This window comes from Ranitomeya imitator, chromosome 5 (genome assembly GCF_032444005.1).
Source record: "Ranitomeya imitator isolate aRanImi1 chromosome 5, aRanImi1.pri, whole genome shotgun sequence".
Lineage (NCBI taxonomy): Eukaryota > Metazoa > Chordata > Amphibia > Anura > Dendrobatidae > Ranitomeya > Ranitomeya imitator.
The window spans coordinates 47,622,199-47,647,348 of NC_091286.1; the positions used below are offsets into that span (position 1 = coordinate 47,622,199).

The 25,150-nt window shown below is 42.4% G+C and overlaps 1 protein-coding gene across 1 annotated transcript in view; it reads left to right on the top strand.

Annotated features, from left to right (window-relative positions):
* The window catches only part of TTC7A (tetratricopeptide repeat domain 7A), a 405,643-nt gene that overhangs the window by 300,868 nt on the left and 79,625 nt on the right, over positions 1-25,150 (top strand). The window contains exons 16-17 of the mRNA XM_069768639.1: positions 3,008-3,124; positions 4,938-5,035. Of these exons, the coding sequence (XP_069624740.1) occupies positions 3,008-3,124; positions 4,938-5,035 (215 nt within the window). The remainder of the gene's footprint in view (positions 1-3,007; positions 3,125-4,937; positions 5,036-25,150) is intronic.

The following is a 25,150-nucleotide window of genomic DNA, read 5'->3' on the forward strand; positions in this document are numbered from 1 at the left end:
ATATACTGCTGTGCCCCTGTTCGTGTTTTCTGATTATTCCCGTTTTTGTGACTTTTGACTTCCCGCTAGCATTACAACTTTGTCCCTGATGTCTTAAACCCTGCTTGGCGACCTTTCCTGCCTCTGGTTTGCTCCTCTGATTGGCGGCCCTTCCATGGAAGCAATCCAGTGCACCCCGTTGTAAGACCAGATCTCTGTACTGGGGTTAAAGGTGAAGGTCGGGTTCCTCTGGAATGTGTCAGACGGAGTGGATTGTGACAAGACTGTCCAAGATAGCCTGTTTGAACCTGTGGTCTCTGACATTCATGACAGAAACAGAACCTCCCCCTCATGCAGTAGATACAGACCTTCACCCCGTTGAAAGATTAGACCCTTCCTTGTGTCCTGTAATCTATCTGTCTTCTCTGCTGCTAGGGACAGATTGCACTTAACAACAGGCAGTGGACTGCAAAACACACAGAAATGAGACATCTCGTAGCCAGCACTTTGGAGTGATTTTTCGATGATAAAAGAACAACATTTTTAAGTAAAGTGTTTAGCAAATTTTCTATATATCATATTATCTAAAAAAAAATGAGATCAAGTTGAAAGTACAGAAACCATTTAGGATAGTAGCAGGCACATGTTGCACATATGGTATGTCCTCCCCTGAATATGGAATCTGCTCCTCCAAGGAACCTTGAAAATAAACACATTCCCATTATTTACCAAAATAAATAAATAAAGAGACCAGAACTGCTGAGAATTGGGGAGGGTCGCAAGGTCATTCTTTGGAATAATGCATATTCTCATGTGCAGCCAGGTAGCATATTCTCCATCATTCTGTGCACATTTCAGGCCCCTGCTCATAAAACCTATTCGCGTGGAGGGATTAAGGGATTGCTTTTTCCGAGAAAAGAAACAAGTTAAGCATAAACAAATCCCAAATAAGCCCGCTTTTCATTTCTCCATTCCTGATTTTATCAGCAGCGCACCGCGCTGATACTTCCTCTTCCAAATGATCTGCCATGCTGTATTGGTATCTGAACTGAATTACTATTGATCGGTATGGCTGGCCGGAATCTGGGTAGTGCACACATAGGGAATTAATGTCATGTCTCATTCTCATTCCCCGGCCCTGGCTCGCTTATTAAATAACCTGACAGAAGGTTGTCTGCCGGATTCAGTAGGGAATCCCAAGCCGAGCTGGAACGTTGCAAGGATAAGGGAATGTGGTTTATTTTGCCTTAAATGGACGGTGAAACATATGGGCAGAACTTTGGCTGTGCCAGAAACGTACCACGTGAATGTAGAAGCAGGAGAAGAAGTGACAATCACAATCCAATATTTGGCCTACATCATTAGACAGAGGTTTTAAGGCCAAGGTGACTTTAAGTGTTGGAGATGAAGATGTCCCACCGTTGGTGTCACAAGCAATCCAATACTTTTCATTGTGAGACGGCTCGACCTGACAGGTACTTTCTAACATGGTTCTTGCGATTAATTTGAAGATTTCCATGGGGAAAAACATATCCATCATTGTGAATATTGTTCATTTACTTACGTATTGCAAATTCATTGATAAAACTTTACATCAGCGGTCAGCTTCAGAGAAGACTGCTTGAGGAACATCTCAACCACCTTTCTGGCAAATCATGGACCCATTGACTTAGAATTGGATCCATCTTGATACTTGTAATTTTCTGGCAGTCCAATGGAGCCGTAAGCACATATGGGAATGGAGCCATAGTCATCGCTAGCTGAGTATGTAATGGTCGCTGTCATTACAATAAACCTAGGCTTATCGGATGACCAATGCAAAGACTAATAAAATTGAAATGTACTTTATATACCAAAAATTGCTTCAAAGTAGCAACCACTAAGTGTCTCCCTTCTGTCTATCTTGGTATCTACTGCCTGTTGTCTAGTGTAATCCATGTCAAGCAACAGAGATACAAACACATATTACAAAAAGTGTAAAAGTGTATGGGGGGGGCTTTGTGTTTCTGCTCTTGCTCTGTTGTCTGTCAAATGGAATACAAGTAGAACAGAGAGATGGGTTTTCAGTTTTGGGCCAGGAAAGCTAATGGCCAATGGTAGGAGCAATGCATACTGGAAAGTAAAGGGAAAGGATGCTCCAATACCTATAGTGCAGGCAGAATGCTAATAAAGAGGAACCGCCCACAGAAACAGAATGAATGGCACGTTACAGAGCATGATGATCTGCAGAGTTCACTGACATATTAGACTGGTATTTTGCACCAAAAGCAGTTCTAACTTATTGGGGGGGATGACGGCAGGAAGACCAAAATTTCACTTGAAATCACAGGTGTGCATTAAACAAAAAGTGAAAAACAGTATGGCAACATAGCTGAATAAACTGATCTGAATGTAAATTTCCCAATATCCATTTAAAGGGGTTGTCCAGGTATGGGACTCAATTCTGTAGCCACTCTATGTGACTGCAGACCTGTGAATCCTCACACTGTGCGCTGTCAGCATTGTTCGGCACTGGGTGCGGTGGATGTGTGACCGTAAGTATGCCATTTGCATAGATGCGGTCACGTGCCGACTAGACATGCATGACCTCGCTCAATATAAGTGAATTGTGCTCATGTCTAGTCGGAATGTGGCGGGAAGTTGGCAAATACTTGCAGTCACATCACCGCTCCCTGCATTATTTCACTAATTAAGGCTAATTATTTGTCATTTTAGTGCCATTTTTATGTTTTGAATGTGAATTTCTTTTCGTAAAATGCCTTTTTCTAAGATGTTTTCCAGGAGTAGAAACAAGTTTTTTTTTCTTGAAACCGCTCTACCCATGGGATGTATCTGTTCCATTCACGTCTATAAAGATGAGCTCCAATATTTAATGTATTGAAAATATACTATATTCCTTATATATCTATGGTGCTCTAGATGGTAGACCCACAACATATTGATAAAACTGCACTTTCTATGCACATTACTCCTATTGGTACAATAATTCTTATAAGTTCCCCCCGTATTATTTTATCTTTTCTTATAGTTTATTATTTACCAAAACCAAACTGGAGCTGATACACGAAGGACCAGAGGAGGCTCTGATAACGTGCCGCCATATGCTGTACTTGTGGCAGAAACTGTATAACTCTTCACAGCTGAGGTGAGTTCCAGGGTGCGTTACCCCTCCAGTGAGTTCAGCTGGGGGGAGGAAGCAGGTGTATAGCGCCATCATCATCGCGGGTGACATCAGAGCACGGAACATTAGTCAATGCTTCACGGGAAGAAAATCTGCAAAGTATCTCAGACCAGCCAACTGTAGACAGTACTGTTTCAGGGCTCTTGCCCCTCATCAGCACAGAAAAAAAGATACTATCTCTCAATGAATAGACCCAACTCAGTATGGAGATGTATTTTCATCGCAATGCTCCATGGGAAAAAATATGCAAATTGGCTAATTTCAGCCAATCTGCAATGAAACTCTGTTTCTCCTTCACCTGCCAGGAGCCGCCACAATTTTGCTCTAACTTTGTAGGCAATATTCTAGTCTAGAGGTATAATAAGGGCCCCTTTACCATTGTATAGGTGACGACCGAACACAGATTCCGGTGACAGCTTTCTCTCCCACTCCCCCATATACAGGAATATTTCAGAGGCCTCCATACATGTTAAACTGTCAGTCGATCCTGACGACAACCTCAGTTAATGCATGTGGGGCCCTTATAGAGGACCTGTCATCAGATCAAAAGTGGACATTTTTTAGCCCTTATTTTTATTTCTGCTGCTACATGACTTTTTTTTTCTTTAATCCACAATATAGTCCCAGAGATACAGACCTGCTTAATGCTACTCTCTATGGAATTTGGCAAAGGGGCGGTGCTTAGAGGATCTCTGGGGGCATGGGTAAAGAGTAGAGTTGAGCGAATTCGTTCGGAATCGGTCGCCGAATCTGAATTTGCCATATTCGTGCCATGTTGGTATGCTATTTGTGCCAAATGTATGTTTGATGATCGGTTCCAAGCATATTCGGTAATTTCTACTCCAATTGACTCTCATGGCGTTCGGCTGTGTTCGACGAATATTGTAAAAACAATATTCGCTGCCGATCGTATTCGGGAACCGAATCCCAACAAATTCGCTCAACTCTAGTAAAGACCATGAAAATTAGCACTAAATAAAATAGTCCATATCTCTGGAGTCTTAGGCTAGGTTCACATTGCGTTAATGGGTGTCCGCTAGCGGACTCCGTCACATGGCACAATTGTCGCAATTAACGCTATGTAACGGATCCGTTAGCGCACCCATTGGCCGCAATGTGCTAACGGATCTCTAACGCATCGCTAACGTATGCCATTTTCGGCACGCGCTAGCGATGTCCCAGTAGTTTCGGACGGACCTCGAACTCTGCTTGCAGCGTCCGAGGTCCGTTTCCTCGCTAGCGTAGATCGGGCATCCAAACGCGATCCCTTTTGGAACATTACGTTAGCGCAATCCGCTAGCGTATGCGCTAAACGGATTGCCCTAACGCAATGTGAAACCTAGCCTTATGGTGGATTTAATGTGAACCTGCCACCTCAAAAAATGCTGTTTACTTGCAGATGTGGGGTCAATTTACAGGTTAATTGCGTTGCGTCGCACTCAAATGTGTCTACCGAGAGAAAATGACCGTATTTCCATCCGGAACCCGTCGGCTTTCAGTCACACATAACGCTATTTACCTTTGGACTAAACCCATATTTCAAGGTAAATAGCGATTTCCGAGGTGACAAAAAAACAGAATACACAGGGGAGCAGCTGGAAGAAAATAAGAGCAAAAACTGGCCGGTATTGACCTGGTGACAGGTTCCTCTGACGCTCTACTTTTAGAAAAAAATCAAAGAACCAACAATAGGACAATATCCAGACCGGGCGCAGAGTTTGCATGCTGATACCACTACATTGACGGGATCTGGTTGATATCGCCCTTCTTGTTCTAGTGAGTCTGAGAAGGAGAGCAGTTTGGCTGATGTTCCCTTGACGAGAAAACACAGCGGGCTGCACCTTGCTATTCCTGATGCTCATGATCCAGAAAATGGTAAGAAAAGTTTGTGGTTTTCTTTATGGGTTGTCTGGAATAAATTGTTTCTACCTGCTCAATTAGAGTATGTGCTAGAGGGCGAATCCTACGGGAGCAGAGATTGGTCGCAAAGAGAACTCGGCATTATATAAGCTTAATATATACAGAATTCCATAATATATAGATTTAACAGTCTCTATGAGGAGCGATTAAATAATAGATTAAATAGATTGGGGTAGTGATAAGGGGAAAGAGCGGGCCTACTTCCTTTATTTAACCAGTTAGATGCTGAGCGGATATAGTAGGTTAAATGGGCTGATCAGAGTAATCCTGTAATACCTCCGATCCTGGCTGTTTCATACCCGTTGCCGATGTGGGGGGGCAGAGCTCCAGTGCTTACACCCTCCCTGCATCGTGTATTTAGTGTGATGTAAAGGATAAAAGGGGAAGTTCAGCCAAAAATAAAATGTTTTTGTACATTTTTTAAAAAATCACATTGATCACGATTTCCAGAAGGAATGACCCATGTGCTCTTTAGAAAAAGTCAGACCTTCTCAGATTTAATTTACTGCCAGTCTCTGACACAATAGTCTAAGCAAAGCTCTGGTGATTTGAATGGCTTTTTGTTTGAAATGTTGTGTCATGTTGTAATTTCCTATCATGGCAGTCTCTGAGCTCCGCTGAATTGTTTTCTCAGATTTATAATCTTGCAAAATGATTAAAGGCCACTCAGACGCACCATTGTAATTGCTAACATGTTTTGGTTGAATTACCCCTTAAATCAGATCTGTCACCAGGTTTAACATTACAAACTGCTTATATTATAAAATTGATCTTTTACTCCTGATGAGGCCTGTATAATTAAAAAAAATGACTGTGTAATTTTTTTTTGTGAGATTATCTTAACCTGTGCCCACCTTATCTGACTTGACAACTCCTCAGTGTCCCTCCTCCCTGCTGAGATCTCACACTGGTCAGTACAAGCTGCAGTTGTCATTCAGGCCGGGTAGGCGGAGACTGATTACACCTGGGCTCATAAGTTTTCTCACTCTCTAGCTGAACTCATTTTAATAACAGACTTATACAGCCATATGACTTATACAGCCATATGGATTTTCAAAATAAGCACACCTGCTTCTCTAGGTCTAAGAGCTTTATGTAATATTGTATACAGATTGTATTGTGAAATCTTGTGACAGATCCACCTAAAAATCAGTGTGCAGAATGCAGACACTGAGCTTTCTACAATGGAGAAAAACAAACCTATTTTAACTTTTGGAGTACGCCAGATTAACTGAGAATTTATGTAAAAATTTGCAATGGCTCGTAAACAGGTCATTGGGCAATAAATAATTATAAGGAGCAGACACTTTTTTTTTTACGGGAAGAGGTTAGTAAGCTGCCGCCAATTTTTTGTGGCGGCATCCTATCACCAGCGAGAACTTAGAAATGGGCATTTAAATTCAACGTGCAACCCCCATAATGATTAGTTGGTTTTTCAGTCCCACCAAAATCATTGAGATTTGTCCAACTTCACAGGAATGTGTATAGGAGCCATTAATGGCCAGCCTTAGGATGGTATAGTAATGTTTAATGGGCGTCCACTCCCTGCTTTCCCTTACTGATCAGTATAGTGAAGGGGTTGAGGTGAGCCAAATAGCCTGTCCCTTATATTGTTTGCAGAGATTCGTCCACAGCGGTGACTGTGTCTGGTGTCAGCTTAGGTCAATAGGACTGAGCTGCGGTACCGGTTACAGCTACAAGTTTGTGTACATGAAGGCGATATGGTTTCCTTCCTTTGTATATTGATGGTGTTTCGGTAGTTTATAACAATGTTCCCCAACTCCAGTCCACAAGGCCCACCAACAGATCATGTTTTTAGGATTTCTTTAGTAATGCATAGATGGAATTATCACCTGTGCATTACTAAGGAAATCCTGAAAACAATATCTGTTGGTGCACCTCGTGGACTGGAGTTGAGGAACACTGTCTTAAAATATAGTTTTTAAAGAAGTACTCTAGAATTTTTTTTGTACATGTAATAGCAACCCACCAGCAATAATAGTGTAATTTGCGTCATCCTAGCTCACTTACACCCATACATTGTAAGGCCTTCATTATGGACAGTACATGAACGTATATACCCAGTAGGTCAGTCTCCTGTCATCTACAGAATGTCATCATACTCTTTCTCGGAGCTGCTAGACCCCCTGCCCACCCATCTCTACCAATCCCATTCTTCTGTATGTCCACCCATACATCAGAAGATATCATTTCTGCTTGATATAAGACAACGGTTAGCAGTTAAGTAGGTCAGTTCATACAATGATTAACTACAGAGTTATAAAACTCTCCTAAGGTACACTATATTATCTGTGAGCGCTGTATGCAGAAACTCCAGTGTATCCTATAAGATGAAGATACAGCCTTTTTCCCTTGTCTCCTGCTTGTTTGAACTGACAGGGAGGACCCTATCACAGACTGGAGGCAGAGAGACAAGCTGAAGCTGTATTACATAGGACACATGAGGCTCTGGCTGTACTCTGATCTATCTTGTTGCTCTTATATATGTTTTGGATCATGTGCAGTGTGTCAATACTCCACCTCCTCTGCAAAGTCGGAGGGATCATGGAAAATATCATCTGCAGTAGGGAAAAATATTATGGAGCTAGAAAGAGTGACTAGTGCAGATTACCCATGAATGGCATATTGGTTAGCTCAGGCATACAAAAAAAACCTCTATATAATGCTTTGTTGGTAGTCTATGGTGCACTATGTAGCAAAAACAAAATTGCTGTAGATTTAAGCCCTGGAAAATGTAACAGAAGTTTCTGTTGACCCTTAACTGGTGACAATGCTATTTTATGCTCCAATGCTTGTGGGCCGGCTGCCAGTTCTTTGTGTAGATTGTTTGCTGTTCCATACTTTACTGCTGATGCTTCTGAGCTCCTCTGACTTCCACTGGAAAATGTCTCCTACACGGACAGGTCACAGAATGGCTTTCATGGAAAGAATATAAATTTTGAACAACACCTGCAGGAGATAAAGTTACCGACTACACAAGAAATGAATAATTAATCAATAAAACCAGTTTAATAGTGCGGAAGGCAAAGTACTTACACAAGGCGCATTATTTAGGAAATGATGGATGGTAATGTAATAGCATGCTTCATTATTTATATTTGTATCATTCACACATTAACTACCAGGCATTGTAAAAATGACAATATCACACTAAGTCCCATCCAACCATTCCCTGAGATGGATAGAAAATAGATAGATAATATGTATAAAAAGCATATCGAATTTTGCTTTTTTAGACATATTTTGCGGTCACTACAGCTTGCACCTATTCACACTTAGGAGGTGCTGGTCAGGTTTTTTGTATAGATCGATAATAGATAGATAAATAAACCCAAGGCAGTAACGGGGCTTGTGTGCAGGGCATCCCAGGCATAAACCAATCCTCCAGTATACTGTACGTACAAAAATGAAGTCAGCACTGCCTGAGTTACAGTACATATGCCAAAATATTTAAAGATTCATCAATCAATACATCAATTAAATTCCATATCCACAATTCACAAAGAATACAAAAGATTAATTATATACAGAATAGTGTTAAAATTTGAGAGTCCTCAGTGGTTGATACTGGCTAACTGAAAAGATGGTAACAAATAAGCTTTCGAGACTACTCGGGTCAGATATATGCCTGATGAAGAGACCTGAGTAGTCTCGAAAGCTCGCAATTTGTCACCATCTTTTCAGATAGGCTGCCGTCACACTAGCGGTATTTGGTCAGTATTTTACATCAGTATTTGTAAGCCAAAACCAGTAGTGGAACAATTAGAAGAAAAGTATAATAGAAACATATGCACCACCTCTGTATTTCTCACCCATTAACAGGTGTCAACCACTGAGGACTCTCAAATCTTAATATTTTTTAATCTACTGGCTAACATAGTACAAAGATACATATTTTTCCTGTATACAGAGTAGTGCACATAATGCATGTTTACATACATATGTACATAGATCCATAATGGACAAAATGCATAATTTACAGATCAGAACACATGAGCACACAGCTTAATTGGTCAATAAATCATCATGTGTTAGTGATTATATTCATAAAAAGACTCACTACACAATTAAAAATATTAAAATCACCTCTGAGATTAGCGCTCGGGAACTGCAAACTGCATGATCACTGTAAACCAGCACTAGAGGCAAAAAGTAAGGAATCTAGCGTCTCTGCGCATGCGTGTCGGCCATATTGGACACCAACAATGTACAAATACAAGCGAAAACAGGAGAAGACTGAAGCATGTCTGCGCATGTATGTCGGCCATTTTCAAGACCAGTAGCCATCTTTTCATGTCCCACGCCTTAAAGCATGTCCAACGCACCCACTATCAACGTCTGGATTTGCGCATGTGTCATCTGCACTTGAAGTTCGCCTCGCCATCTTTGAATTGCTCAATATGGTATCTGTATTAATACAACTTAAAGACTTCTGGCACACTTTTGGAAATGGGACACATTGAGGAATAAAAAGCAAGGCAATATATTCAGCATATAAGAAGAGATAATCTCAAAGCAGGCAAGGTCATAAAGTGAGGGGACAAAAACCCCATTTCTGAAGACCCACCCATACTATGGGCATCCTGGGGGTGTTCAGAGCTCGAAGAGGTTTCTACAAAGTAGAAATCGAAGGAATGAATCGTGAATGCTTTATTCACATTAAAGGGGGTATCCGGAACTTTACAAAAAATCAATCTAAACATGATCAGGCAGGTCTTTTGAAACTTACCTGCCTGTTGTGCCCGGCACTGTTCTCCCCTGGCACAAAGCAGTCACATACGCTACTGCTGGCGATTTTGATGCCTCTGCAGACGTCACATCTACAGAGCGGAGGCTTCTTTTCCACTCCACTCTGTCGACCTGGCAGGATTTCCAAGGTCATTCTGATTGACAGCCAAATCCCCGTTACCTAACTGTGGGAGCTGGCTGTCAATCAAAATGACCTTGCAAGTTCCGCCCTGACACCTCAACAGAGGCAGCTGAATCCCCGGCAGGAGCGCTCTGTGACAGGGGAAGAATGGCTCCGTGCACAACAGGCAGCTAAGTTGCAATTACCTGTCTGTTAGTGCTTAGGTACATTTTATGTTTTTTGCAAAGTTCCGGATACCCTTTTTACCCCCAAGGGTGGTTTGCACGTTAATGACCGGGCCAATTTTTACAATTCTGACCACTGTCCCTTTATGAGGCTATAACTCTGGAACCCTTCAACCGATCCTGGTGATTCTGACATTGTTTTCTCGTGACATATTGTACTTCATGGTAGTGGTAAAATTTCTTTGATATTACCTGTGTTTATTTGTGAAAAAACGGAAATATGGCGAAAATTGTGAAAATTACGCAATTTTCCAACTTTGAATTTTTATGCCCTTAAATCACAGAGATATGTCACACAAAATACTTAATAAGTAACATTTCCCACATGTATACTTTACATCAGCACAATAATTTTGGAACCAACATTTTTTTTTGTTAGAGAGTTATAAGGGTTAAAAGTTGACCAGCAATTTCTAATTTTTACACCATTTTTTTTTTTAGGGACTACATCACATTTGAAGTCACTTTGAGGGGTCTATATGATAGAAAATACCCAAGTGTGACACCATTCTAAAAACTACACCCCTCAAGGTGCTCAAAACCACATTCAAGAAGTTTATTAACCCTTGAGGTGCTTCACAGGAATTTTTGGAATGTTAAAAAAAAATGAACATTTTAATTTTTTTCACAAAACATTTACTTTAGCTCCAATTTGTTTTATTTTACAAAGGGTAACAGGAGAAATTGGACCCCAAAAGTTGTTGTGCAATTTGTCCTGAGTACACCAATACCCCATATGTGGGGGTAAACCACTTTTTGGCCCTTGATGTGCCTAAACATTGAAACCCCCCACAAGTGACACCATTTTGGAAAGTAGACCCCCTAAGGAACTTATCTAGATGTGTGGTGAGCACTTTGACCCACCAAGTGCTTCACAGAAGTTTATAATGCAGAGCCGTAAAAATAAAAAATCATATTTCACAAAAATGATATTTTCGCCCCCAATTTTTTATTTTCCCAAGGGTAACAGAAGAAACTGGACCCAAAAGTTGTTGTGCAATTTGTCTTGAGTACGCTGATACCCCATATGTGGGGGTAAACCACTGTTTGGGCGCATGGCAGAGCTCGGAAGGGAAGGAGCGCCATTTGACTTTTCAATGCAGAATTGACTGGAATTGAGATAGGACGCCATGTCGCATTTGGAGAGCCACTGATGTGCCTAAACATTGAAACCCCCCACAAGTGACACCATTTTGGAAAGTAGACCTCCTAAGGAACTTATGTAGATGTGTGGTGAGCACTTCGACCCACCAAGTGCTTCACAGACGTTTATAACGCAGAGCCGTGAAAATAAATATTCTTTTTTTTTCCACAAAAATTATATTTTAGCCCCCAGTTTTGTATTTTCCCAAGGGTAACAGGAGAAATTGGACCCTAAAAATTGTTGTCTAATTTGTCTTGAGTACGCTGATACCCCATATGTTGGGGGGAACCACCGTTTGGGCGCATGGGAGAGCTCGGAAGTGAAGGAGCACCATTTGGAATGCAGACTTAGATGGATTGGTCTGCAGGCGTCACGTTGCATTTGCAGAGCCCCTGATGTACCTAAACAGTAGAAACCCCGCATAAGTGACCCCATAATGGCAACTAGACCCCCCAAGGAACTTATCTAGATGTGTTGTGAGAACTTTGAACCCCCAAATGTTTCACTACAGTAAATGCAGAGCTGTGAAAATAAAAAATCTTTGTTTTTCCACAACAATTATATTTTATCCCCCAGGTTTGTATTTTCCCAAGGGTAACATGAGAAATTGGACCCCAAAAGTTGTTGTCCAATGTGTCCTGAGTACGCTGATACCCCATATGTTAGGGTAAACCCCTGTTTGGGCGCACAGGAGAGCTCGTAAGGGAAGGAGCACTGTTTTACTTTTTCAACGCAGAAATGGCTGGAATTGAGATCGGACGCCATGTCGCGTTTGGAGAGCCGTGATGTGCCTAAACAGTGGAAACCCCCCAATTCTAACTGAAACCCTAATCCAAACACACCCCTAACCCTAATCCCAATGGTAACCCTAACCACACCCCTAACCCTGACACACACCTAATCCCAACCGCAAATGTAATCCAAACCCTAACTTTAGCCCCAACCCTAACTTTAGCTCTAACCCTAATGGGAAAATGGAAATAAATACATTTTTTAAATTTTATTAATTTTCCTTAACAAAGGGGGTGATGAAGGGGGGTTTGATTTACTTTTATAGCGGGTTTTTTAGTGGATTTTTATGATTGGCAGTCGTCACACACTAAAAGACGCTTTTTATTGCAAAAAATAGTTTTTGCGTCTCTACATTTTGAGAGCTATAATATTTCCATATTTTGGTCCACAGAGTCATGTGATGTCTTGTTTTTTTGCAGGATGAGTTGACGTTTTTATTGGAACCATTTTTGGGCACGTGACATTTTTTGATCGCTTTTTATTCCGATTTTTGTGAGGCAGAATGACCAAAAAACAGCTATTCATTCATTTCTTTTTTTTTGGGGGGGGGGGGGGGGGCGTTTATACCGTTCCGTGTTTGGTAAAATTGATAAAGCAGTTTTATTCTTCGGGTCAGTACGATTACAGCGATACCTCATTTATATAATTTTTTTATTGTTTTGGTGCTTTTATACGATAAAAACTATTTTATTTAAAAAATAATTACGGTATTTTTGCATCGCTTTATTCTGACGACTATAACTTTATTTTTTCACTGATGACGCTGTATAGCGGCTCGTTTTTTGCGGGACAAGATGACGTTTTTAGCTGCACCATGGATATTTATATCCATTTTTTTATTGCGTGTTATTCCACTTTTTGTTCGGTGGTATGATAATAAAGCGTTGTTTTTGCCTAGTTTTTTTTTTGTGACGGTGTTCACTGAAGGGGTTAACTAGTGGGACAGTTTTATAGGTTGGGTCGTTACGGACGCGGCGATACTAAATATGTGTACTGTATTTTCTGGCGTATAAGACTACTTTTTAACCCTTGAAAATCTTCTCAAAAGTCGGGTATCGTCTTATACGCCAGGTGTCGCAGGTGCGGAGTAATCTGCGGTCGCCGCATATTGTGGGGGGAGCGACCCCAATGACAAGGAGAGGGGGCACCTCACCGGGAAGGTGTAAGTGAAGCAGAGAAGGAGATAATAGGATACAAGGGTGAGCCAGATTAGTGAAAGAGGAGTGTTTTTCTAGGCACAGCACCGCTCTCTCTCTCTTATTTGCATAACCCTGGCATCCCAGACGCTGACAGTTTGCTTCACTTAAGGTACCTTCACACATAACGATATTGTTAACGATATCGTTGCTATTTGTGACGTAGCAACGATATCGTTAATGAAATCGTTATGTGTGACAGCGACCAACGATCAGGCCCCTGCTGGGAGATCGTTGGTCGCTGAAGAAAGTCCAGAACTTTATTTCGTCGCTGGACTCCCTGGAGACATCGCTGGATCGGCGTGTGTGACACCGATCCAGCGATGTCTTCACTGGTAACCAGGGTAAACATCGGGTAACTAAGCGCAGGGCCGCACTTAGTAACCCGATGTTTACCCTGGTTACCATGCTAAAAGTTAAAAAAAACAAACAGTACATACTTACCTAACGCTGTCTGTCCTCCAGCGCTGTGCTCTGCACTCCTCCTGTACTGGCTGTGAGCCGGAAAGCAGAGCGGTGACGTCACCGCTCTGCTTTCCGGCTCCCAGACAGTACAGGAGGAGAGCAGAGAAGCAGAGCGCAGCGCTGGAGGACAGACAGCTGTAGGTAAGTATGTACTGTTTGTTTTTTTTTACTTTTAGCATGGTAACCAGGGTAAACATCGGGTTACTAAGCGCGGCCCTGCGCTTAGTTACCCGATGTTTACCCTGGTTACCGGCATCGTTGGTCGCTGGAGAGCGGTCTGTGTGACAGCTCTCCAGCGACCAAACAGCGACGCTGCAGCGATCCGGATCGTTGTCGGTATCGCTGCAGCGTCGCTAAATGTGAAGGGGCCTTTACACCTTCCTGGTGAGGCGCTCCCTCACCTCGTCATCGGGACCACTCCCCCTACTATATACTTCGATCGCAGATTGCTCCGCACCCATCCTATAAGACTACACCCGGCATATAAGACAACCCCCGACTTTTGAGAAGATTTTATATTTTAACTGGAAAAGTTGGGGGTCGTCTTATACGCCGGAAAATACGGTAATTTTATTGTTTTTTTATTTAGATAAAGAAATGTATTTATTGGAACAATATATATTTTTTTCTTTATTTAGGAATTTATTTTTTTTTTTTTACACTTGTAAATATTTTTCTTTTTACATTTTTACATTGCCCCAGGAGGGGACATCACACTATAGTGTCAGATCGCTGATCTGATACTTTGCACAGCACTGTGTCAGATCAGCGATCTGACAGGCAGTGCTCCTGGCTTACCAGCTCCTGCTCTGAGCAGGCGCTCGTAAGCTACCTCCCTGCAGGACCCTAAGCAGCCCCGCGGCCATTTTTGATCTGGGGCCTGCAGGGAGAAGGAGGCAGGAGACCCTCTGAGCAAAGCGATCACATCATGTTGATCCGAGGGTCTCAGGGAAACCAGCAGGGAGCCCCCTACCTGCGTGATGCTTCCCTATGCCGCCAGAACGCTGCAATCATCTTTGATCGCAGGGTTACAGGGGTTAATGTACCAGGAGCAGTCCGTGACCGCTCCTGGCACATAGTGCAGGATATCAGCTACGATAGTCAGCTGACACCCAGCTGCGATCGGCCACTCTCCCCCCGCGAGCGCGGCTGATCGCGCTTGAGGTACTATTCCGTCTATGGGAAGTAAGGCCCACCTTTGAATAGTACATCCAAAGGTAGAAAGGGGTTAAAAAGTCCTGTATACCCCTTTAAAGAGGACGCCATAAAGACCAAGGAGATCTTCAAACAAGGCAGGGACAAAGTTGTTTAGAAGTACAAGTAAGGGTTGGGTTATAAAAAATATCCCAATCTCTGATGATCCCCCGGAGCAATATCAAATCCATTATCATCAAATAGAAAGAACACGATACCACAACAAACCTACAAAGAGAAGGATGCCCACCAAAACTCTCATACCGGGCAAGGAGGGCACTAATCAGAGAGGCAGCACAGAGATCACAGGTAACCCTGAAAGAGCTGCAGAGTTCCCAAGCAGAGTCTGAAGTGTCTGTCCATACGACCACAATAAGCCGTACACTCCATAGAATTGGTCTTTATGGAAGAGAGGCCAGAAATAAACTTAACTTAACACAAAAAAGGCTTGTTTTGAGTTTGCCAAAAGACATGTGGGATACTCCCCAAATGTATGGAGTAAGGTGCTGTAGTCATATGAAACCAAAATTTAACTTTTCAGCCACCAAGGTAAAAGCTTGTAGTCAGAGGAGACCAACATTTTACTTTTTAGCCACTAAAGTAAACGCTATGTCGCCAAACCAACACAGCTCATCACCCCAAGAACACCATCCTCTTCGTGAAACATGGTGGTAGTAGCATCCTGCTGTGGAGATGTTTTTCAGCAGCAGGGACAGGGATAATGGTTCGTGTCAAGGGGAAGATGGATGGTGCGAAATGCAAGGATATTTTTAAGCAAAACCTGTTTCAGTCTGTCAGTGATTTGAGACTAGACGGAGGTTCACCTTCCAACATAACAATGACCCAAAGCATACTGGTAAAGCAACACTCGAGTGGTTTAAGAAGGGGAAATGTGTAATTATTTTGGAGTGACCTAGTCAAAGCCCAGATTTTTCTGTAAGAAAAATCACATTTAACAAATCGGAAAACTGTAAAACTTTTATTTCATCATTAATCCTACCAATATGACAAAGCCCAATATTCTGTGCTACATTCAGTACCAGGAACCTAAAATGGTAAAAAGTGCGTTCAAGTGATTAATGTGTTATCTTTAGTCATTACCCATCGTGACAACCTCAGATAATGGCATTTTATACATGCGGCTCGTATGATGTCAGCTTACCAAATGCTCCCAGGGTGCGCGAGTCTCCATAATTTGCCTAAGTGAATTGTTCAGGTCTTCAGGAATAACCTTGACTTGGATATTTTATCCTTTATAGGGCAAAGTTAATGTATCCCATAATTAAAAACTTACATGAAAGATGTTCAAGGAAGCTTGTATGTAACGCCTCCGCATGTGCAGTCTGTTAGATCAGCATTTTCTTAGATGCTTTTGGAGGTTTCTTATATTTAACATTTTTTAACACCACATTGGGTCAAACCTCCAGACGATCTCGGCCAAGACATGACCCATTCAATATTAATACTATAATTTTGTATCAGGCTGAGATTTTGCCTAGAAGCAGACCAAAAGCAGGCTAAACAGTGTGATGGGCCACCGGTGGGCAAAAAGCTAAAAAAAAAATGTCCTGAAGTGTTGGAAAAAATGTATAATTTCCTTCATGCCACCTCCGTCTATGAGAAATATTACTTATTTTACTATTATGTTATTGATGAGCAGATCCGGAAGTCAACCCAATAGCAAAATATCAGATCAAAATGAGTTCAAAATCTTAAAGGGGTATTCCCATCTCCAAGATCCTGTCCCAATATGTAGTTGATGTAATAATAATATTATATTAGCAAATACCTGCAATTAGAAATGTAGTATAGTTCTTCTGATTCACTATGTTGCTCACTAGATGTACAGGACATTGCAGTAGCTTAGGTATCTATGGTTGTGATTACTCATGTAGTAAAAGCTAGCTAGTTAGTTGTTAGGGGTTGTAACCATGGATACCTAAGCCACTGCAATGCCCTACACATGGGGTAAGCGTCATAGCTTATCAGAAGAACTATACTACATTTCTAATTGGAGTTATTTGCTGATATTATTATTACACCTACTAATCATTGATTATATGCACGGAACGTCAAAATATTGAGGATTTGAAAAACAAAGGGACAGATTCATGATTTACTTGAAATGTTAATGCCCTAAACCTGTGTTAATGTTTATGTAATGTATTGTAAGTGCGGTAATATACTCACCGGCCACTGTGTTCCTGTTTCCAGCACTGCCCCGGTCCTCTTCTCACTGACATGATGGCAAATTCAGCTTGCCCAATCACAGTGGTGATGAGTCTGAGTGTTATGCACATGTGGTAGTAAAGGACCTAACTATGAAAAAGCTGCACAAACTCCTGGTTCCTGTACAGACTATAGTATTCAGTAATGCGAGCCCTAGCGGCTCAGGGCGACCTGGATAAACCCTGAAGGTAAAAACTAGAGAAGACAACTCAAACCAGGCCTCTCTAAAAGGCCGTCAAGTTTATCACATACTTCCTAAGGAATCGAGGGAGAGTGCAGAGTAAGAAAGAAGCCCAAGCAGTATACTTATCTGACTGGCCTAGATACTCATGAGTAGGGCTAAAACCCCAAGCAGAATCCACTAAAAAATATCACCAGCCGAGAAGACCAGCAAGGGGAAGGTTTAAATAGTAGCACCTGTAGTGTGATAGGACAAGCTAGATAACCAATGAAAAGCACCTGCAGTCCGGTAAGAATGGAGAAAGGCAAAAGGTACTCAGCGCCCGGACAGCGATAGATCCTGCTGTGGCTCAGAGATGTCTACAGAAGATCACAGGACCACCTGATCGAATCCCGAAGCATGATGCTGAGTTTGGCAAATGCCAGGAGAATGTTACCTATCTGACTACATTTTGCCACCTGTAAAGTTTGGTGGAGGAGGGATAATGCTGTTAGTTTTTTTTTTTTTCAGGGGTCATACTCGGCCCCTTAGTTCCAGTGAAGGGAAATCTTAACCCCTTAACGACTGCCAGATACGCCTTTTAACGGCAGCAGTTAAGGGTACTCACTTCTCAGCACTGCTTTTTAACGTCGCTGAGAAATAAGGTTATAGCACGACCCCCCAGCAACATTCAAGTCGGTTTTTACCTACCCCAGTGTTGCAATCACCGTTATTTATGGAATAATGGTGACTGCAAAAAAATAAAGATTGATTCCCCATTTAATTTCTCCTCTGATATGATCTAGCACATCAGAGGAGAGAGAAATGGGGTCCCCCGAGCCCCCTGGGTACCACCGGTGTCCCTGGACTCTCCTGCATCCCCCGATCCTGTCACCGGCCGTCGGCATCTTCCGGGAAGAAAATGGCGGGCGCATGCACAATGTGCCTGCCGAGATCTGCCAGTCGGCACCCGGCAACAATATGACATTTTTCCTATTAGTTCATTTTGATCACTGTGATAGGATTTATCACAGTGATAAAAATAAAAAAATCAAGCCCCTCTTTAGCACCACCTTAGTAAGGTAAAAATAAAAAAATATTTATTTTCATTTTTTCGGTAGGGTTGGTCTAGGGATAGGGTTGGGGCTAGAGCTGGGGAAAGGGTTGGCATAGGGTTAGGGCTAGGATTAGGGTTGGGGCTTGGGTTACGGTTGGGGCTAGAGCTAGGGTTAGGGTTGGGCTAGGGTTAGGGTTGGGGTTAGGGTTGTGTTGGGCTTAGGGTTGTGGTTAGGGCTATGGTTGTGGCTGTGGTTGGGATTACAGTTAGGGTTGGGATTAGGGTTAGGGGTGTGTTGGGGTTAAGGCTGGAGTTAGAATTGGGGGGATTCCACTGATTAGGTACATCAGGGGGTCTCCAAACATGACATGGCGCCACCATTGATTCCAGCCAATTTTACGTTCAAAAAGTTAAATGGTGCTCCATCCCTTCTGAGCACTGTCATGTGCCCAAACAGTGGCTTTCCCCCACATACGAGGTATCGGCGAACTCAAGAGAAATTGCACAACAAATTTTGTGATCCGTTTTCTCCTGATACCCTTGAGAAAATAAAAAAAATTTGGTTCCAAAGTAAATTTTTGTGAAAAAAGTAAAATGTTCATTTTTTCCTTCCACATTGCTTTAGTTCTTGTGAATCACCCGAAGGGTTAATAAACTTCTTGAATGTGGTTTTGCGTACCTTGAGGGGTGCAGTTTTTAGGAGGGTGTCAATTTTGGATATTTTCTGTTATATTGACCCCCCAAACTCACTTCAAATGTGAGGTGGTCCCTAAAAAAATGGTTTTGTAAATTTTGTTGGAAAAATTAGAAATCGCTGGTCAACTTTTAATTAGTGATGAGCAAATATACTCGTTACTCGAGATTTCTCGAGCACGCTCGGGGGTCCTGCGAGTATTTTTTAGTGCTCGGAGATTTAGTTTTTCTTGCCACAGCTGAATGATTTGCATCTGTTAGCCAGCATAAGTAAATGTGGGGATTCCCTAGTAACCAGGCAACCCCCACATGTACTTATGCTGGCTAACAGATGCAAATCATTCAGCTGCGGCCGGAAAAACGAAATCTCCGAGCACTAAAAATACTCGGAGGACCCCCGAGCATGCTCGAGAAATCTCGAGTAGCGAGTATATTCGCTCATCACTACTTTTAACCATTATAACGTCCTAACAAAAGAAAAATTGTTTCCAAAATTGTGCTGATGTAAAGTTGACATATGTGAAATGTTTAACTATTTTGTGCAATATGACTCTCTGATTTAAGGGTACAAAAATTAAAAGTTTGAAAATTTTAAAAATTTTTGCCAAATTTCCGTTTTTTTTCATAAATAAACGCAAGTTATAGCAAAGAAATGTTACCACTAGCATAAAGTGCAATATGTCATGAAAAAACATTCTCAAAATCAGTGGGATACGTTGAAGCGTTCCAGAGCTATAACTTCATAAAGTGACAGTGGTCAGAATTGTGAAAATTGGCTTGGTCATTAAGTACGAAATTGGCTCTGTCACTAAGGGGTTAAGGCTTCAGCACAAGGCACTAAGGACAATTATAGCTTCCAACTTTTTGAGAATAGTTTGGGGAAGGTAACGTTCTGTTCTCAATGATCGTGCCCAGTGGACAAAGCAAAGACATGGTTGGGGGAGTTTTATATGGAAGAACATGACCGACCCTGGACCTCAACCCCATCCAAAACCTTTGGCATGAACGAGAACGAAGATTGTGAGCTCTGCTCCAACATCAGGGTCGGTCCTCATAAATGTTCTTCTGGATGAATGGGCAAAAGTTCCCGTAGAAACCTCCAAAATCTTGTAGAAGGCCTTCCTAGAAGAACGGGAGCTGTTATCGAGGGGAAAATCGGTATTAATACCTTTGGATCTAGAACAGGATGTCATGAAAGGTGCAATGTGTAGGTGTTCTAGTTCTCCTGTCCATATAGTGTAGTTTCAGATCGTCGTTACTCACGCAGCAATAAAACCATCTGTTTATTTGAATGCACATATGAGACAATCGCGCGACATTTGCATATACATACATTGTATTTCCATGGTATTTTTTATTATTATTTGTTTCCCTTTTAAGAAAACTCCAGCATAACTAATATATGCAAAGGTCAGGCGTTTGCCATGAATTAAATGGTATCAGTGTTTATCAGATTAACAGCTGCTAACCCAGCTGTTCACTAATATCCTGGCTCAGTAGGTAGGTTAAAGCATTGGCTTCCAGACCTCTCCACATGTTTTGTGCTGAAAAATCTCTCAGCAGAGCGTTGAATCTTGTTAAAAGGACACAAAAATAAATAAAACTATTACCGTAATAATGTATAGAAAAATAACATAAAACAATAGCATGTGTCCTTACTGAAAAATACCACCATGAGCTCAACTACAGCATCTACGCCAAACTGAGCTGATCATGTTGAAGACGCGGGAGAACATAGTTCGGCCCTTTTCACTGGCATTATGGGAATTATAGGCTGGAGATCTGTCTCGCGTTCAGGCAGCCATATGTTATGTGCTACAGACAGCGGCCGAGCAAGATGATACCCAAAGGCTGATATAGGCTTAGCAAACAATCAAAAATGTATATAAATGTAAAAAAAATAAAATCTTAAATTTGCAGAAATGGTTCTATAGATGAATTCAGGAGATGAAATTAATGAGAAACATTTCTTAGACTTATTACATAGTTCCCAATAGTCCTGAATTTGGCAAGACTGTCCCAATCATTCAGATGAATTCTTGCCAAAATTTGTCAGAGTCAAAGGAAGCGAACTCCAAAGTCGAAGGTATTATTCTGTTCGGGGGCTTTTTTAGGGCAAGACTTAAATATTATAGAAACCTGATTCTAGCTCACCCAGTTGCTCCATGCGCATCCACCTGGGGCTCAGACACTGGCCTCGCCCTGGCCTCACATCAAGGAAAATAGAAAAAATTGGAGTCCGGCTCAACAGGACTAGATTTTCCTTTTCTTTTATTTTTCAAAAGAAAATATAGTGCATACAAAAGAAAAATGTACATGGTCGACATGACCCAGTCGACGCATTTCAACTGCACTAGGCAGTCTTGCTCTTGACTCAACGCATCGACTGAGTCATGTCGACCATGTAAATTTTTCTTTTGTATGCACTATATTTTCTTTTGAAAAAGAAAAGGAAAATCCAGTCCTGTTGAGCCGGACAGCAAGACTTTAATATCCCTACATTGCCAACAGTAATGTATAAGTATGCTATTTAGAGAAGGTTTTCTTAGGCGAGCATTTACTATAAGACATGCGGTTGTGTTACCGGGCAATGATTATTTTTATTGTTCATTTTATTCCCAATAAGTAAAATTAAGCAGATTTCCAAATAGTTTTCTTTAAGAGTCCCCTACTGTCTGCTGATGTAGAGTCTGTGCATCTCCTATTCCATAGCTGGCTGTGCTGCTACTTCAGACATTTCAGCTCGTGAGGAGCGAGTGTACTCGTTGCTCGGGTTTTCCCGAGCACGCTCGGGTGGTCTCCCAGTATTTGTGACTGCTCGGAGATTTAGTTTTCCTTGCCGCAGCTGCATGATTTACGGCTACTAGACAGCTTGATTACATGTGGGGATTCTCTAGCAACCAGGCAACCCCCACATGTACTCAGGCTGGCTAGTAGCTGTAAATCACGCAGCTGCATCAACAAAAACTAAATCTCCGAGCAGTAATAAATACTCGGAGACCACCCGTGCGTGCTCTGGAAAACCCGAGCAAAGAGTATATATTCAATGGCTAATATATGACTGGAGTAAGATTTCTGCGAAAGGAACTCCAGGGCTCGTCATGAAGTAGACGAGTTGTGGCATCACATCCCCGCTGCATGAAAATACCTAAAGATGTGTCATCAATACCTTTTTTTTTACATAAATGTCACTATATGAGGTCTTGATTTATTGCAAAATGAGCTGTAATTTTGTTAAGTGCCTTTTTGCCCTATATAAGCGTTACAGTTGTAATACCTTTTTTATGGGCGCAATGGAGAAAAAAAATCGCAATTAACTTTTACGCCATTTACCGATCTCCATAAATGTCCTGTTCGCTGTATTAAAGAGAAAAGAAAGCGCCTTGTACGGATCAATTACGTTACAGCTTAAAACGGTCAGTTGCGCTACTCAACTGAATTGGTTGTGTGGCGTCAGGCCGCAAAAAAAACACAATTAACTCTCCAATGGCTGCAGCCAAGCCCTCTGGATCTCAGATGTTGAGATGTTGATGTCTAACTGTTCACTGTATTGTTCGGGTTGTTACTATTACATGGGTACCAAATAAATTTGATATTTTCTGATTTGTGACATTTTCAAATAGTGCATCAGAAATGTCATTATTCAGATTATTTTTCAGAATTTTTTTAGTAATTTTGTATAAAATATTGCTATATTGCAGGTATATAAAGATGTACTGGCATATAGAGATGAATTGCTATGTACCAGTGCGATATGGCTATAAAAAAGAATACCATTTAGCTCTTTAGGCAGAAAAAATATCCCCTATTCTTAGCAATGCAGCCTGCGGCTCACAGTTAGGCCTGTCCCACACGTCCAGATAATTCCGGTAACGGAAAAATCTGTACCAGAATTATCCGTGTCCGTGTGCTTACGTAGCACATCATTGTGCTGACCGAGGACCACACGGACCGTGCAAGAGACAGCGCTACAGTTAAGCGCTGTCCCCTGCGTGCGGTGCTGAAGCCGGTATTCATTCCTTCTTCCCAGCAGCGTTCGCTGGAGAGAAGGAATGAATAATCTTTTTTTTTTTCTTTCCCCTTAAAAATAAAGTTTGTGCGTCCCCTCCCGCCTCCCATCCCCTGTGCACCCACCCCGCCCCCTCCCCCCGCTTGCCAGGAAATACTCACCGACACCCAGCTCCAGCGATGTCTCCTCTCAGCGCCGGCAGCAGACCCTGTGTGAGCGGTCACGTGGTCCCGCTCATTACAGTGAGGAATATGCGCATATTCCTCACTGTAATGAGTGGGACCACGTGACCGCTCACACAGCACAGGCTGCAGCCGCTGAGAGGAGACATCGCTGGAGCTGGGTGTCGGTGAGTATTTCCTGGCAAGCGGGGGGGCACACAGGGGACGGGAGGCGGGAGTGGACGCACAAACTTTATTTTTAAGGGGAAAGAAAAAAAAAAGATTATTCATTCCTTCTTTCCAGCGAACGCTGCTGGGAAGAAGGGATGAATTCCGGCTTCAGCACCACACGCGCGGGGGGACAGCGCTTACAGTAGCGCTGTCTCCTGTACGGCACACGGACTGCACACGGACAGCACACGGACAGCATCCGTGTGCGGTACGTGTTTTACACGGACCCATTGACTTTAATGGGTCAATGTGATCCGTGCGCTCCCACGAACACTAACATGTCTCCGTATTTTTCAAACGGACACACGGTCCGTGAAAACACGCTGACATGTGCAGAGACACATTGATTTTAATGTGTCTACGTGACTCAGTATCTCCGGTATGTGAGGAAACTGTCACCTCACGTTCCGGAGCCACTGACGTGTGAAACCGGCCTTAGGCTAAGTTCACATTAGGCGATCTTAAAGGGTTTTGTTTTTTTTTCAGCAAAACCTGATCTCTTGGCAGGAAAGAAGCTGCAGAAAAAAAGCAGGTTATGCTTAGTTTTACTTGTTTTTTTTCTTGCCTTTTTTTGTGCGTTTTTGCTCCGGTTTTAGCATGCTAGATTTGTCTTTTGTTCATGCTGATAAAGTTTAGTGTTAAAAAAAAAAGTCTAAGCCTATGTGCACACATTGCGGATTTTGCTAAGGATCTGCAGGTGCGGGTCTGCAGCAGATTTCCATGCATTTACAATACAATGTAAACCTATGGAAACCGCAATCTGCAGTGCCCATGCTGCGGAAAAAAACACGCGGAAACGCAGCGGTTTACATTCCACAGCATGTCAATTCTTTGTGCGGATTCCGCTGCGGTTTACACCTGCTTCATAATAGGAATCCGCAGGTGTAAATCCGCAGATGGACAAAATCCGCATAAAAACCGCGGTAAAACGCAGTGCTTTTTACATGCGGATTCTAAAATCCGCTGCGGAAAAATCCGCAGAACATCTTTCTACGTGTGCACATAGCCTTAGGCTACTTTCACACTAGCGTTGTTTTCAATACGTCGCAATGCGTCGTTTAGGGGAAAAAACGCATCCTGCAAAGTTGTTTGCAGGATGCGTTTTTGCCCCATAGAGTAACATTACCGACGCATTGCGAAGTATTGACACACGTCGCAACCGTTGTGCGACGGTTGCGCCGTGTTGTGGCGGACCGCCGGGAGCAAAAAACGTTCAATGTAACGTTTTTTGCTCCCGACGGACCGCTTTTTCCGACTGCGCATGCGCGGCCGGAACTCCGCCCCCACCTCCCCGCACCTCACAATGGGGCAGCGGATGCGCCGGAGAAATGCATCCGCTGTCTCCGTTGTGCAGCGCATCAAACGCTAGCGTCGGAATCTCGGCCCGACGCATTGCGCCGGGCCGAATCCGACGCTAGTGTGAAAGTAGCCTAATACTATAGAATCAGGTTTTGGCACATATGCAGTATGTCCACCCCTGATTGATTTTCCAGTACTCGTCTTCACCTCTATAGTGATCATAGCCAGGTAACGCCATGATTATCGATACTTTTTGTAAATTGTGCCTGTAGGGTCAACCAAGCGAGCCTTGCTGACAAAGTAAGTATCAGTGACTACACCAAAC